The following is a 13,244-nucleotide window of genomic DNA, read 5'->3' as shown; positions in this document are numbered from 1 at the left end:
TTATTACAATTCAGTCACATTTTATATATTTGGTCCATTCACACCTTGTCCTTAGTAAAAGTAAATCATTTTACAGGTAAAAATTTACTTGTATCGGGTGTTTATATTAAATTCTACTAATTTATTATGGTTAAGTGATACTGTAAGACGAAAGTATGTATATTAATTAATTTTGAGTTATCAATAATTATATTTGTGAAGATATGCGTAATGTATTTATTGAATTGATGTAAATACCTGATAAAAGTATTTACCTTATTTCGTATTTACTCTTGCTAATGAGATTCAATATGAAATGGTACTTCACGTATCCAAAATTTTCAAGAAAGTATCCAAATTTATCTCTTAACTTTTGGCTATAATTTAAAATTATCCTTGGAAATTATGTATTATGTTACATGGCTTTTAAAAAAAAAGAATCAAAATGTTTTTCAATCATTCTGTCTTATTTTTTTTAAATATCGTATGTCTTTTTTATTCTTAAAATGTTAAAAAAAATCACAAGGTTATCCTCTTTGCGTCATGCTAATGTCCAGCTCAATGCCTAACTCTTTTAAAACATTGTGTATACTTCTTGCTTATTTAATCTAATAAAATTTCAATAACTTGTAATCTAAACCTAATTATGGTTACAAGAACTGAGATTAAAGCAAATACTGTAACTGAAGTTACTTATGAAATTCAAATACAAATTTGTCCTTCTGAAGTTATGAAATTCAATAAAAAAAAATGTCCTTTTTGGCTATTCAAAGATAATTTTTCTACTAAATTTTAATATCTCTTCTGATGAATTAAATTGTCATTGTAATTATTTATTTTAAAAATTTAATTGGAAAAAGGCTGGCTCGAGTTGACTCAAATGCAGAGTCCTGTTATAAACAAAAAAAAATCATGGAATAATAGATGAAAGTGCTCTATTACGTCTTCTTGAGTCGAGGGTCTTTTAGGAAAGCCTCTCTATACCCCTCGGGTAGAGGTAAGGTTAGCGTACACATTGCTGAGAGACCTCACTAGTGAGATTTCACTGGGTCGTCGTCGTCGTTGTTGATAAAACCAAAAGAAATACTATTGTATTGTCAACTAATATTCCAAAATTGTCACTGAAATGAGATTTCACTGGGTCGTCGTCGTCGTTGTTGATAAAACCAAAAGAAATACTATTGTATTGTCAACTAATATTCCAAAATTGTCACTGAAATGAGATTTCACTGGGTCGTCGTCGTCGTTGATAAAACCAAAAGAAATACTACTGTATTGTCAACTAATATTCTGAAGTTGATTGCTAGAATTGTGCTGGTTAACTCTTTATTCTTGTCATATATTATAGTTCTGAAATTATAATCTATGAACTAATTTATTACACCTGGAAAGTGGGATAAAATAATCTCAAGTTTGTGAGATAAAGAGGGATATTCAGAACCAAGTATGAGTTTAAACTTATACTATATTTGGTTGATGGTATAAATTTATCCGGTCAACCAAACACAATATAAGTTTAATCTCACACCGTATCCTACCTTATCCCCGCGCATCAAAAAACCATGAATGTCTTACAAGGGCTTTTTGGCCACTCAATACAAAATAATTACAGCTGATAGCCAAGGATTTAAAATATATATAATCAATTTATGTATATTATATTTATATTATATATTAACATATAAAATATATATATTTGTCAGCTAGTCTCTTCTGTTGAGCCGAGAGCCTCTCGAAAACAGTCTCTCTATCCTTTCGGGGCAGAGATAAGGTCTATGTACACTCTACTCTTTCCAGACCCCATTAGTGGAATTTTACTGGATATGTTGTTGTTGTATATTTACCAGCTATTATTTTGAAGAACGATTGTATTGTATAGATTTTCCAAAATAATACGATAAGTTTCAAACCCTCCCAACATCATACCAATGAGGTATGATAATAGAAAGCCATACGCATTATAAATGGAATCCTCTAGCGTCACCATCAAGGGCCGGGAGCGATGAGATGATTGAGATTCCGCTCCCTTTAACCAATAATATTTAAATCGAGTCTTGAAAATGAAAAACCTAGCCTGCCCGGCCGTTTGGAATTTTAGTCGCACATTAAAAGTACATGATAAATATTATTGATCCATAAAATAAAATAAAAAAGAATCACCATACAAAATTGTTGACCACGATAAATTAACTAATAAAGAAAAAAAATGAAGCAATTGATAAATAATGGTAAAGTGATCTGTCAATTATCTGAATAAGAATGGAAATAATGCTCCAACCCCACTTCAATTTATTTAATTTATAGCCATGTTCTTTTGCTTGTGCACCCATTTGGGGTCATGTGATGATGTTGCCAATTGTCATCCAATAATAGCTTGATCTTGACATAAATAACCAACATAATGTGACAATGTCATATTCTCTTACACAGAATTTAACAATTTACCTGAAGAATTATAAGTTTCACATAGATGCCAAGCTGGTATTCCTAATGTATCATCAATCATTTTCTCATGCCAACCATTTTTCATTGCTTGATTCAATCTTCTAACAAATCCTTCTCTTTTCCCCTCACTATAATTCAAAAACTTTGCTATGGTTCTTGAATTCTTGCTCTTCCAACAACTCCGTCCTATTGTCACTGGCTCAACTGATTCAGATTCTGATATTGCACGTCCATAACTAGCTAAACTAGTAATATACTCAATCATTCCATTTACAAGACTAGCCGGGGCATTGCCTTGACCATTCCATAGCCATATACGCGCCATGCCTTTTTGAAGTGCCAAAAACATGGCATGCTTATAATTTGGACTATACAAAATTGAAGGACTTATACGTAGAACAAACTCATCGTTGTTGTCACGGGACTCAACGATGATTGGACGAGTCATATTCCGGCTAGATAGCCGGAGTATGACATGTTTAACTTGCTTCTTGATCTGGGGTTGGCCAAAATCATCATCACTAGTAGGGTAAAGAATATTTTCGACAAATTTACTTGTCTTCAAAAGTAAACGTGTGGCTTCATCGTTCGATACGAAAAAGAGATCAAAACGCCTCTTTGCAAATGTAGCATCAGCTTCATTGACAATTGTTATGGAAAAACCTTTGGAGGCTTCATAATTTGCCCATAAGGAGACTACTATTGCAAAAATGACCACAACAAGCCTAAGAAATATACTTGTATTTGATGAAGTGCTTTTGTGGCTATTTTCATCAACTTCAAGATTGGAAGAGGGGTATATGGCAGAGTTTTTTGTGGTTGGTTTTATGAGAGGTTGAAGGAGATGTTGGTTTTTCTCTTCCATATAGAGAGAAAAGAAGAAGAAGAAGATGATATAATATGAAATGTACAAAAAAACCACCTAAAAAAATAGTAGAAGAATAGGGGACATCATAGGCCACAATGAGTGGCTACTAATAGATAAAGTGTCCATTTGTCAACTTACTTTTATTTTTCTAAAATATTCGACTTCTTGTGTATAAATTAAGATACTGATTTATCTTTAAAGGTTGTGGTAGAATGAATAATATTCTTCTATCGTTAACTAGAGATCTCGAATTTGATCCCTAGAAATGAATTTTTTTTTGGTAGCGAACGATTCCTCCTTTAATAGGCTTTAAGCAGCGCGACTCCGTATCATTAGGGACCTCAATACAAATATCAGATACCATATAAAAATTTTAAAAAAAAAGTGATTTACATGATTTCACAATCATTCAACAAATTAAAGGCAGTTGGCATTTAAATACTAACACGACATTAATGAGTTATACGCAACTCTCAAATAGGTCATGCCATGTTATATTTTCTTTTACATTCATCATTTGACTTAGAATTCTTTGTCATGTTTTTTTTTTTTTTTTAAAACTACGTCGTGATATCTCTTGGTTTTTCAATTTTGGTTAAGTGAGCCAAAAAAACATACTACTACTATATAACAAAAATGGGACTACTAATATATAAATAATTTAAAACATTGTCAAAACATAAATATCAGCGAAAGAAAAAATAATAGGTGGTTTCTTTTCATCTGTCCAAGTTTTGGTGGATAAGTTATCCGATATTTACGCCGGTGAGAATAAGAAATATCCCATGAAGGTAGTTAAGGTGGGCACAAACTATCCGAGACACCAAGGTTATTTAAAAAAATCAAATGGATAATTGCATTTCAGTTAAGGTATCGACGAGAGTTTTGCTCCAATTATTAATGAGGAAATGCATGCACATGGCTTTAATATAATATTTTACTATAATTATATTCCAACTTGGTAGGAATTAAGGATAATTAATTAATGCTTATAAAACCAGGAATAGTTCCAGCAATATATATATTGGATGTGCGGTCCCACAATGTGATAGCAGTCTATTTACATTAAAAATAAAAATTAAATAAAGCAAATGACTAGAGAAAATATGTGCCTCATTTGACTTGGTTAAATAATATTTAGTTTAGGGTAGTGGTACATGAAATTTCTTTCACCTTTGATCAGAGGTTTTGGGTTCGAGTTTTATATATGAAAAAATTCTGTTAGTAAGCATGTCACCATTAAATGGAACTTACGCAATGCAAATTCAGATTAATTGGAGTCGTGATGCGGATACTGAATAACGGACGAGAACCAAAAAGAGAAAGAGGATGTACATTCTGAACAAGTATCAACTTAATTAGAAATAATGTTCGCAATAATGATAGCTATATACTATAATTTACTAAGTTTTTTTTTTTTTTTCCAAAATAATTTTGAATAAACGCATTTGGTAAGATTTAAGAGATAGTTTGTCGCTAGTAAAAAACTAGTGCTTATATATATTGACAACGTAAATAAAAAATAAATTAATCTAATGAAAATTTTAGATTATATATGATTGGTTAAAATAGTGTAATCCAAGAGTTCAAAAAATACTAACCTAAGATTTGGTATGATAAAACCCTTTAATTTGCTGGTCTAATTAACATGTTCTCTTCTGGTTGTGCAGGGGCGGATCTAATGTAAAGGTTACGAGTTCACGTGCATTACTTGTGTTCAAAATACTCTCGAACCACTTGCACGGTTTAGATGCACAACAACAACCCAGTATAATCCCACTTAGTGGGGTCTGGGGAGGGTAGTGTGTACGCAGACCTTACCTCTGTTTCCAAATAGACCACCGGCATCCTTCCCTCCAAGAACTTCCCATCTTGCTCTTGGGGAGACTCGAACTCACAACCTCTCGGTTGGAAGTGGGGGTTGCTTACCATCAGAGCAACCCCTCTTGTCTTATTTCAAAATAGATGTAACTAATTATTTCAACAACAATAACAAATTCAGTATAATCTCATAAGTGGGGTCTAAGGACGGTCGTGTGTACGAAGATCTTACCCTTACCTTGTGAAGATAAAGAGACTGTTTTTGATAGACCATCGGCTCGGGAAAAAAACATGGAAAGGATAAGAAGCAGCACAAGATGCAACTAATTATTTCTTTGTTGATTAACTCAATAGGTGAAGAGGATTACTCTAATTCAACAACGACCAATCATTTTGCTTGATGACTGAGTGGTTAAAGGTAGTAAATTTTTTTTAAAAAAATCGTATAGTAGATAAAGAAGTTTTAAGATATTGTTTGAATCATGTTATATTTTCAGGTTATTTGTAGCACAAATATATAATTATTATATTTGAGTTTCATCCAAAAATTATTCGAAATGCTATATGATTCTTTTAAACTTAATACATAATTTTTTTTTAATTGTTGTGTACTTATAGTGACATAAGACAACATTTATGGTAACAAATCAGATCATACTTTAATATGATTAATATTCTTTAATGACGTTTGCGCGCCATACAAGTACTTATACTAGTAAAAGTGCAAAACGAATTTTACTATCAACATAATAAAAATTAGACCCTTTTTATTTACAAATTCACAAGGAATTTACAATCAGATTACTTAAAAGGTAATTGTATGTAATTCTTTATACCAAATTAATTTGTAATCTTTAGAAAATGAAAAGAAATCTTCTCTAAAATACCACTCTACATCTAGCAAAATAAATAGGAATATGAATATCTTTTTCTATCCAAATCACAACTGTAATACTTACATTAATTCTACAACAAGCATATATATAATACTGGCTGTATTTTTGTACACGTTGTCATAAGTTTAAAAAAGAACAATAAAAATATTACATGCTGACTTAGTCAATATTTGTTGCTTGTGTGCAATTATTAATTATTAATTATAACGTAAGGATTACAATACACAGATTAAATAGGGATGATTATTTAATGGAGATACCATTTTTTTGTAGATGCTTAGTTCATTTGATTAAAAATGAGAATATGAGGTATAATATAAAATATGTATTTTATTTAAATTAGATAAATTTGGATAAACCTTTATTTCCAAATTTAGCATTCAATTTTTTAAAAGAATTTGGGAGAAAATTTTGGAGAAGGACAAATGCATGACCAATATGTTGTTTTATCCCAGAATTAGTAATCCCGAGATTGCCATCCTTCATAGAGTGTGGTATAAAAATAAAACATAATTGTGATATAAATAATCTCGAAATTAAAAATTTCTACTTCACATATTTTATTCCTGAATTATAACCTCATATTTTTGTAACCAAACGACCCCTTAAAGTATTTCCAAGAAAGCAAAAGAAAAAAGGAATGCTTGTAATTTGCCAAAAGAGAAGAGGGAGATATTTTGCCTTTTTTTAATTTAAGAAAATAGATTAACCAAAAACTTTTACATCGTTAAGGCTTAAGAGTTGATTTCCCTTTTAAAATTATTTAAAAACACATCCAATTTGAATTCTTTTACCTTACTTAACAATAATTTAGTTTTGAAAGTAATTTCGTAATTTAAAATTCCTCTTTGTGACTAAACAAAACAATGTTTTTATTTGTGTGTGGAAAACAAAGATATTTTGAAGTTTACTAATTATTAACTAAATGAACCTATTTATTATTGTCTTTATTGTCTTTATAAAGAATCTAGAAAAATTTCGAAGTTCAAATCTCTTCTATCTTTCAATCCAAGTCAAATGAGGAAAATAACTGTAAAACTTTAGGAAATCTTTACCGTGAAGGCAGAAGCTTCTAATTTTGTGAAATAAAAGAAAAAATAATTGGAACGCAATATTGAAATCCTAACTTTTCACTAATCCTACTTGAACTCAATTAAGGAAGTATTTTCACTAATCCTATATAACTACTAAGTTCGAACGAAAAAGAAATATTACGCCCTGCCTTCACTATATTTTACCTACATTAATCTCATCATTCGGCACTCAATTTCATCGTTTTTTCATTCTGTTTAATGCATAAATTCATGAGATGAAAAGGTTGAGATTATCCTCATCAATGTCTGATATTAAGCTATCGAACATCATGCGTTTTCAGCCAAATTTGTCGTTAGTTATGGATTCTTTTACAGCTGCAATCGAAGCATTCTTTGAACACCCGCTTTGATCTTTTTTCCTCTGTGTTTCCAATCTCTTTGTTTTCTTCAAGTTTGAATTTAAGCTACGATGGATTACGGGTTACAGAAAGTTGAAGAGAAATCTCCATGTGGTAGGTTCGTTAGATATAGTGACGTGTTAGGTGAAGGCGCTTTTAAAGAGGTGTACCTAGGTTTTGATCAAGTTCAGAACATTGAAATTGCGTGGAACCAAATAAGTTTTCATGGAGAAGATGGTGAAGCATTATTAAAAACCCCAGAAAAGTTGTTCTCTGAGGCTGTTCTATTGCAATCTTTAAACCATGAGAGGGTTATGAAGTGCCTCTCTTACTGGTTTGATTCCGAGGCAAAAACTCTAAACATGATCACAGAATTATTCCCTTCGGGCAGTTTGACAAAGTATATGTTGAAGAGTAATAACGGGACTGGTATTGACTTGGGGAATATTAAGAACTGGGGTAGGCAGATTCTTGAAGGTTTGAGCTTTCTTCATGGACAAAACCCAAAGATCATTCATAGAGACATCAAGTGTGATAATATTTTTGTTCAGAGTGGTGGCAAACAGGTTAAGCTTGGAGATTTTGGGTTGGCGATTCATCTTATGGAGGGTGATTTCGCCAAAGAGGTTAAGGGAACGCCTCAATTCATGGCTCCTGAGCTCTACGATGGTGAATACAATGAACTGGTGGACATATATGCATTCGGGATGTGTCTACTTGAGATGGTTACGGGTGAATATCCATATAGGGAATGCAACAATCAAGGGCAAATACTTAGGAAAGTGTATATCACTGGTGAAAAACCTGCATTTCTTGGAAAGGTAAAAGACTCCAGAGTGAAGGATATCATTGAGAAGTGTTTGCTTCCCATGTCTGTTAGGCCGTCCGCAGAAGAGTTGCTGGAAGATCCATTCTTTGTGTACAATGGTGGATCATCAACAATGGAGGCTTGTGCTCCTACTGCCAGTTTTGTAGTTAGTCATCCTTTCAGGGGAATAAAGTGTTAGATTCTTTTACAAACATTTTATGTTGGAGAAAGTTTAGAGTAGATAGGAACCTTTTCTTTTCCAGAATGTATTGCTAATATTAGAATTGCTCTTGTCCTAATTAATGGAACCTTCAAAATGTAAGTTTTGCCTTTTCATTTAAACAGTTTCATAATGGAAAAGGAAAAGACAGTTTCATATCTTCTTTGACATATTTTCTTGTATTCTGAATCTGTTTTCTTACTTTTGAGTTTTGCCTTTTCATTTGAACTTTCCAATTCTTGTCTTTGAGACATTGCTTTTACCCTTTTTGAAAAAGTAAACAACAACGACCCAGTATAATCCCACAAGTGGGGTCTGGGGAGGGTAATATGTACGCAAACCTTACCCCTACCCCGAAGGGTAGAGAGGTTGTTTCCAGGAGACCCTCGGCTCAAAAAAGCAACAGGAGACGATATATTAGTACCATAAAAATGCATAATAAAATAACAGCAATATAGGAGATATGAAATACAGAATACGAAATACGAAATAGATGGCTAGTATAGTAAAAACTAGCAGGTAAAGTCCTGCATCAATAGACGACCAATGGCATTCTTAGTCTAACTCCTAACTGGCTAGTCTCACTCTATTGTGCTGTAGAAATATTCACAATTTTCCCCTAACCTACAACCTTAATGCTTGACCTCCATAATTCCCTGTCAAGGGCCATGTCCTCAGTAATCCTAAGTCGTGCCATGTCCTGTCTGATCACCTCTCCCCAATACTTCTTAGGTCGCCCTCTGCCTCTCCGCGTGCCCACTACAGTCAGTCGCTCACACCTCCTCATCGGTGCATCAGTGCTCCTCCTCTGAATGTGCCCGAACCATCTGAGTCTTACTTCCCGCATCTTGTCCTCCATGGGGGCCACACCCACCTTCTCTCGAATATCTTCATTCCTAATCTTATCCATCCTTGTATGCCCGCACATCCACCTCAACATCCTCATCTCTGCTACTTTCATCTTCTGGATGTGTGAGTTCTTTACCGGCCAACATTCAGTTCCATATAACATGGCAGGCCTAACCACTGCTCTATAAAACTTACCTTTTAGTAACGGTGGCACTTTCTTGTCACACAAGACTCCCGACGCTAACCTCCACTTCATCCACCCCACCCCTACACGGTGTGTGACATCCTCGTCAATCTCCCCGATCCCCTGAATAACCGATCCAAGGTACTTGAAACTACCCCTCTTGGGAATGACTTGAGAGTCAAGCCTCACTTTTGAAAAAGTAACTAAACCAATATTACGAAATTAGCTTCAGTGTTAGGGCTAGCAGTATCACAACAAGGTATGCTAAGATGTAGAAATGATAATTAAAAGAGCTACTTGTCGCGGCAGCTGATGAGGTAGATGGTGTGTTTGGTCCGGCGCCAAATACTCTGGATCCACTGGCATTGCTTATGTTCATAATAGATGCATTTGTGCTGTAAAATTCCCAAGATTAGTCAGAATTTCTATGTGCTAACAAGGTTAAGTTAAAGAAAAGAAGTATAAGAATTAAGTTACCTTGCTGATGGATATTGACATGAATCTCTACCTGCACACGAAATAAGAACTTAATAATGTTGACGACATAATATAATTAAGGTAATTAAAAGACTGTTTCCTTTAACAGTTTAAACTTTTAAATGAGACGGTGACACATTTCAATAAGTAACACGTCATCAACGACATAGTACTTATACATAACTGCAGCATAATTTTTTGCATGCTCTGGAATATAACATGACTGCGTAGAACACGTCATCTGTAGTAGCATGGAGAGCAATAGACAACCTGTACAAAGTAACATAAACAAGAGGGTGAGACACCACAGCGAATGAATCAAACTAACTGGTAAGGGCATTTAATGTAAAGCCATGAATTCTGATAACTAAAGGCATTCATCATTTATGTTACGGTGCTTACAAAGAATAACACCCACCATGACCACTCTAAAAGAGGGGACAAAAAAAAAAGGCATAGAATTTTTGCCGCAGGCATATAATTGCTCCATCAAGCAGGAATATATACTCCTTTATTCTTCTGATATTTTAGATAGAAAATAAACCATGCAAAGCTCAACTCGTTTTTGGGAATAGTTTATCAGATTCTGATTTACAGATTAAAAGAGGGTGTTTAGAATGATAATAGAGCAGCAGCTGAGATAGATAAGAAAATCAACAAAACAATTTGAAAGATAAAGGAACAACTTATACCAACACGTGGGGATTCTCATTCTGCAATCACCGCTTCCCGCTCCTATTTGAAGGTTGTTATTGGGTCGACAACAGCAATTTCCAACTTAACTGACCAATGTAAATGCAAACTGAAACCAGGTTACTGTTGATAGGTGCAGCTTAAGACTTAGAAAAGTTAAAAGAACTGACCCAAAATGTACCTTATCTCCATAAGAGTTTGAGCCAACTTTGCCCAAACATCTGCTCTAACATGGGCCAGTTCATTTGCTCAACTGGCCCATGTCAATGCATGTGATCTTCCACTTCAAGTATGCTTATAGAAGTACCACTGAATCTTTCTAAAGGAATCTCAGTTTTGCAATTTTCCATCAACTTCACACATAAGCAACACAGAATTATCAAGCACACGCCTGCTTTCATAGATGATAGACCGGAACAATTCATGCTGAGGTTCTGACTTATAGGAGCGTAGTTTGACAAGGGGATTTTTGATCTCCGATCTCTTGTACAACTCCTTTGCTGGCTGGACGTGCTTCCACCAAAAGTCAGAAAGTGCAATCTTCAAGAGTTCCCAATATTCTTCGTCACGATACAACCTAAACAAACTGCTTCCTTTTGTAGTCCAAACATAAAAGTCCATCCAATCTCGATCCAATATTTCCATTAAACCCTGAGCTTGAGGAACATACTAAATAGGAATTCTTTTCCGAGGAGTTGCCGCACTCATATCACCTTTGAAGAAAGGGCACTTGATCTCCAAAACCCCTCTGGATGGCAACTGATAAACAAACCTGTCAACTACACCGTCGGCGGAAGCAGCAAGCCAGTCATTCTCCATCTTCGTTTCCCGATACACCTGAAAATCAGTAAAAGAAACAGGATTGCCAGTTATCAGCTTATATCTCTCAAGAGCCTCCTCTTCTTTGATGTTACTCCAACACGTAGCTAAATTACCCAAGAAGGGTTCAATCACCCCGATTTTCTCCAACCAGAGTTGGGGTCTGCGCTTGGGAAAAAAACCAACAGCTTGACCAAAAGTGCTTGCTGTAAGTTTATTCTTTCTCAATTCTTGCCAATTCTTGAACCAATGCTGAAGACCACAGGACTGAAGAATTGGATGAGGGTTGTGTGAGGGAAATCTTGCAGCACTACTGCTGCTGTACCATCTTCTATACCTAGGAATTTGAAAAAGAGAGACGGCTATCTTCTTAATTTTGCTATAGTACTTCTCATTTGATGAACATCCTAAATGGGAGGGAAGAGAAGCAGGACTTTTTACAGGGCCTTAACCAAACAAATCAATAAGGATATAAGCAAGAGTTGCTTACTGTTTTTTTAGGCCACCAGGCTTCTGACGCAAAAAAACGTGTACAAATGAGCCAACATTTTCACACAGTGCCTCATCTTGGAAACTAACCTGCAAACAGTGTTTCGGGGAAAAGCATCAAGAGTTGCATTCCAGTAATCACTATCTAATGAAGCTTAAGAATCTTTGATGAAGAAGAGAAAGAGGCAAGTGTACCTTCCCAATTCCTACATAAACAATTGCAGCTTTGATTTTTTTGAAAGGTACACCTCGCTTTGCTTCTTTCACTGCTTTTGTGATATCTTTGGTAACAGTACCTTTCTGCACACATTATGACAAAATAAGCACGAATTCATAAAGAACAACTTGAATTAAGAGCAGAAAGATGCATATTACTTACTTTAGTATCTAGCATCAATTGTCTCAAGTACTTGGCCATCTGCAAAAGCACGTAACGTTACTCGCTGAGAAGCACTAAAAGCACATTTATATCCCCCCACCCCCACCCTACCCTATTCGTTCAACAATTACGGGTCGTTTCATAGGCCATATTAGCATCAAATTATATAGGCACTAACATTGTTGTCATGTTTGAACAAGATCAACAATGGAGATACCTAGATTTGGAGAAGAGAGACGGAGAGAACAAGAGCACACATGCAAGCTCTGTATATTGATAAGCAGAAAATGTTATGAGTAAATGACAATTGTACATCCACTAACTACTTATATGAAAGCTAATAGTGTTAACTAACTTCTAATGATAGCTAACATAATTAACCAACTATACTGCAATTTACAATTATACCCTTGACTAAGTAACACCTTCTTCTACACTCCCCTCAAGCTGGTAAGTGCAAAGATGTTCAGCAATCCCAGCTTGCCTGTCAAGTATTCATGTTGTACTCCGCTCAATCCTTTTGTCAAAATGTCTGCTACTTGATCCTTTGATCCAACATGTTGTGCTTTCACTAGGCCCAATAGTATCTTCTCCCTAATAAAGTGACAGTCTATTTCAATATGTTTGGTTCTCTCGTGGTATACTGGATTTGCAGCTATTTGCAAAGCTGCTTTATTATCACAAAACAGATTAATTGGTAGTACATCTGCTTCCAACTCCTTCAATAGAGCAGTCAACCAAACAACTTCTGAAACTGCAGTTGTCATGCTTCTGTACTCTGCTTCTGCTGAGCTTTTAGAAACTATGCTTTGTTTCTTGGACTTCAATGATACTAATGAATCCCCATACTTGATTAGAAATCCTGAAACTGATTTTCTTGTATTT

The 13,244-nt window shown here is 34.6% G+C and overlaps 3 protein-coding genes across 3 annotated transcripts; 1 reads left to right on the top strand and 2 right to left on the bottom strand.

Annotated features, from left to right (window-relative positions):
- Positions 1-2,401: 2,401 nt before the first annotated feature.
- On the bottom strand, positions 2,402-3,289 carry LOC104223199 (uncharacterized). The gene has a single exon (XM_009774607.2). It carries the CDS (start codon positions 3,287-3,289, stop codon positions 2,402-2,404), a length of 888 nt encoding a protein of 295 aa, XP_009772909.1.
- Positions 3,290-7,512: 4,223 nt separating this feature from the next.
- LOC104223114 (serine/threonine-protein kinase WNK8-like) lies at positions 7,513-8,448 on the top strand. The gene has a single exon (XM_009774511.2). The coding sequence runs from the start codon at positions 7,513-7,515 to the stop codon at positions 8,446-8,448; it is 936 nt and encodes a 311-aa protein (XP_009772813.1).
- Positions 8,449-11,002: 2,554 nt separating this feature from the next.
- On the bottom strand, positions 11,003-11,317 carry LOC138874463 (uncharacterized). Its single transcript, XM_070152909.1, has one exon. It carries the CDS (start codon positions 11,315-11,317, stop codon positions 11,003-11,005), a length of 315 nt encoding a protein of 104 aa, XP_070009010.1.
- Between the last annotated feature and the right edge of the window lie 1,927 nt (positions 11,318-13,244).

Source organism: Nicotiana sylvestris, chromosome 8, assembly GCF_000393655.2.
Source record: "Nicotiana sylvestris chromosome 8, ASM39365v2, whole genome shotgun sequence".
Lineage (NCBI taxonomy): Eukaryota > Viridiplantae > Streptophyta > Magnoliopsida > Solanales > Solanaceae > Nicotiana > Nicotiana sylvestris.
Note: the sequence above shows the minus strand (reverse complement) of the source record. Positions and strands in the feature narration are given on the sequence as shown.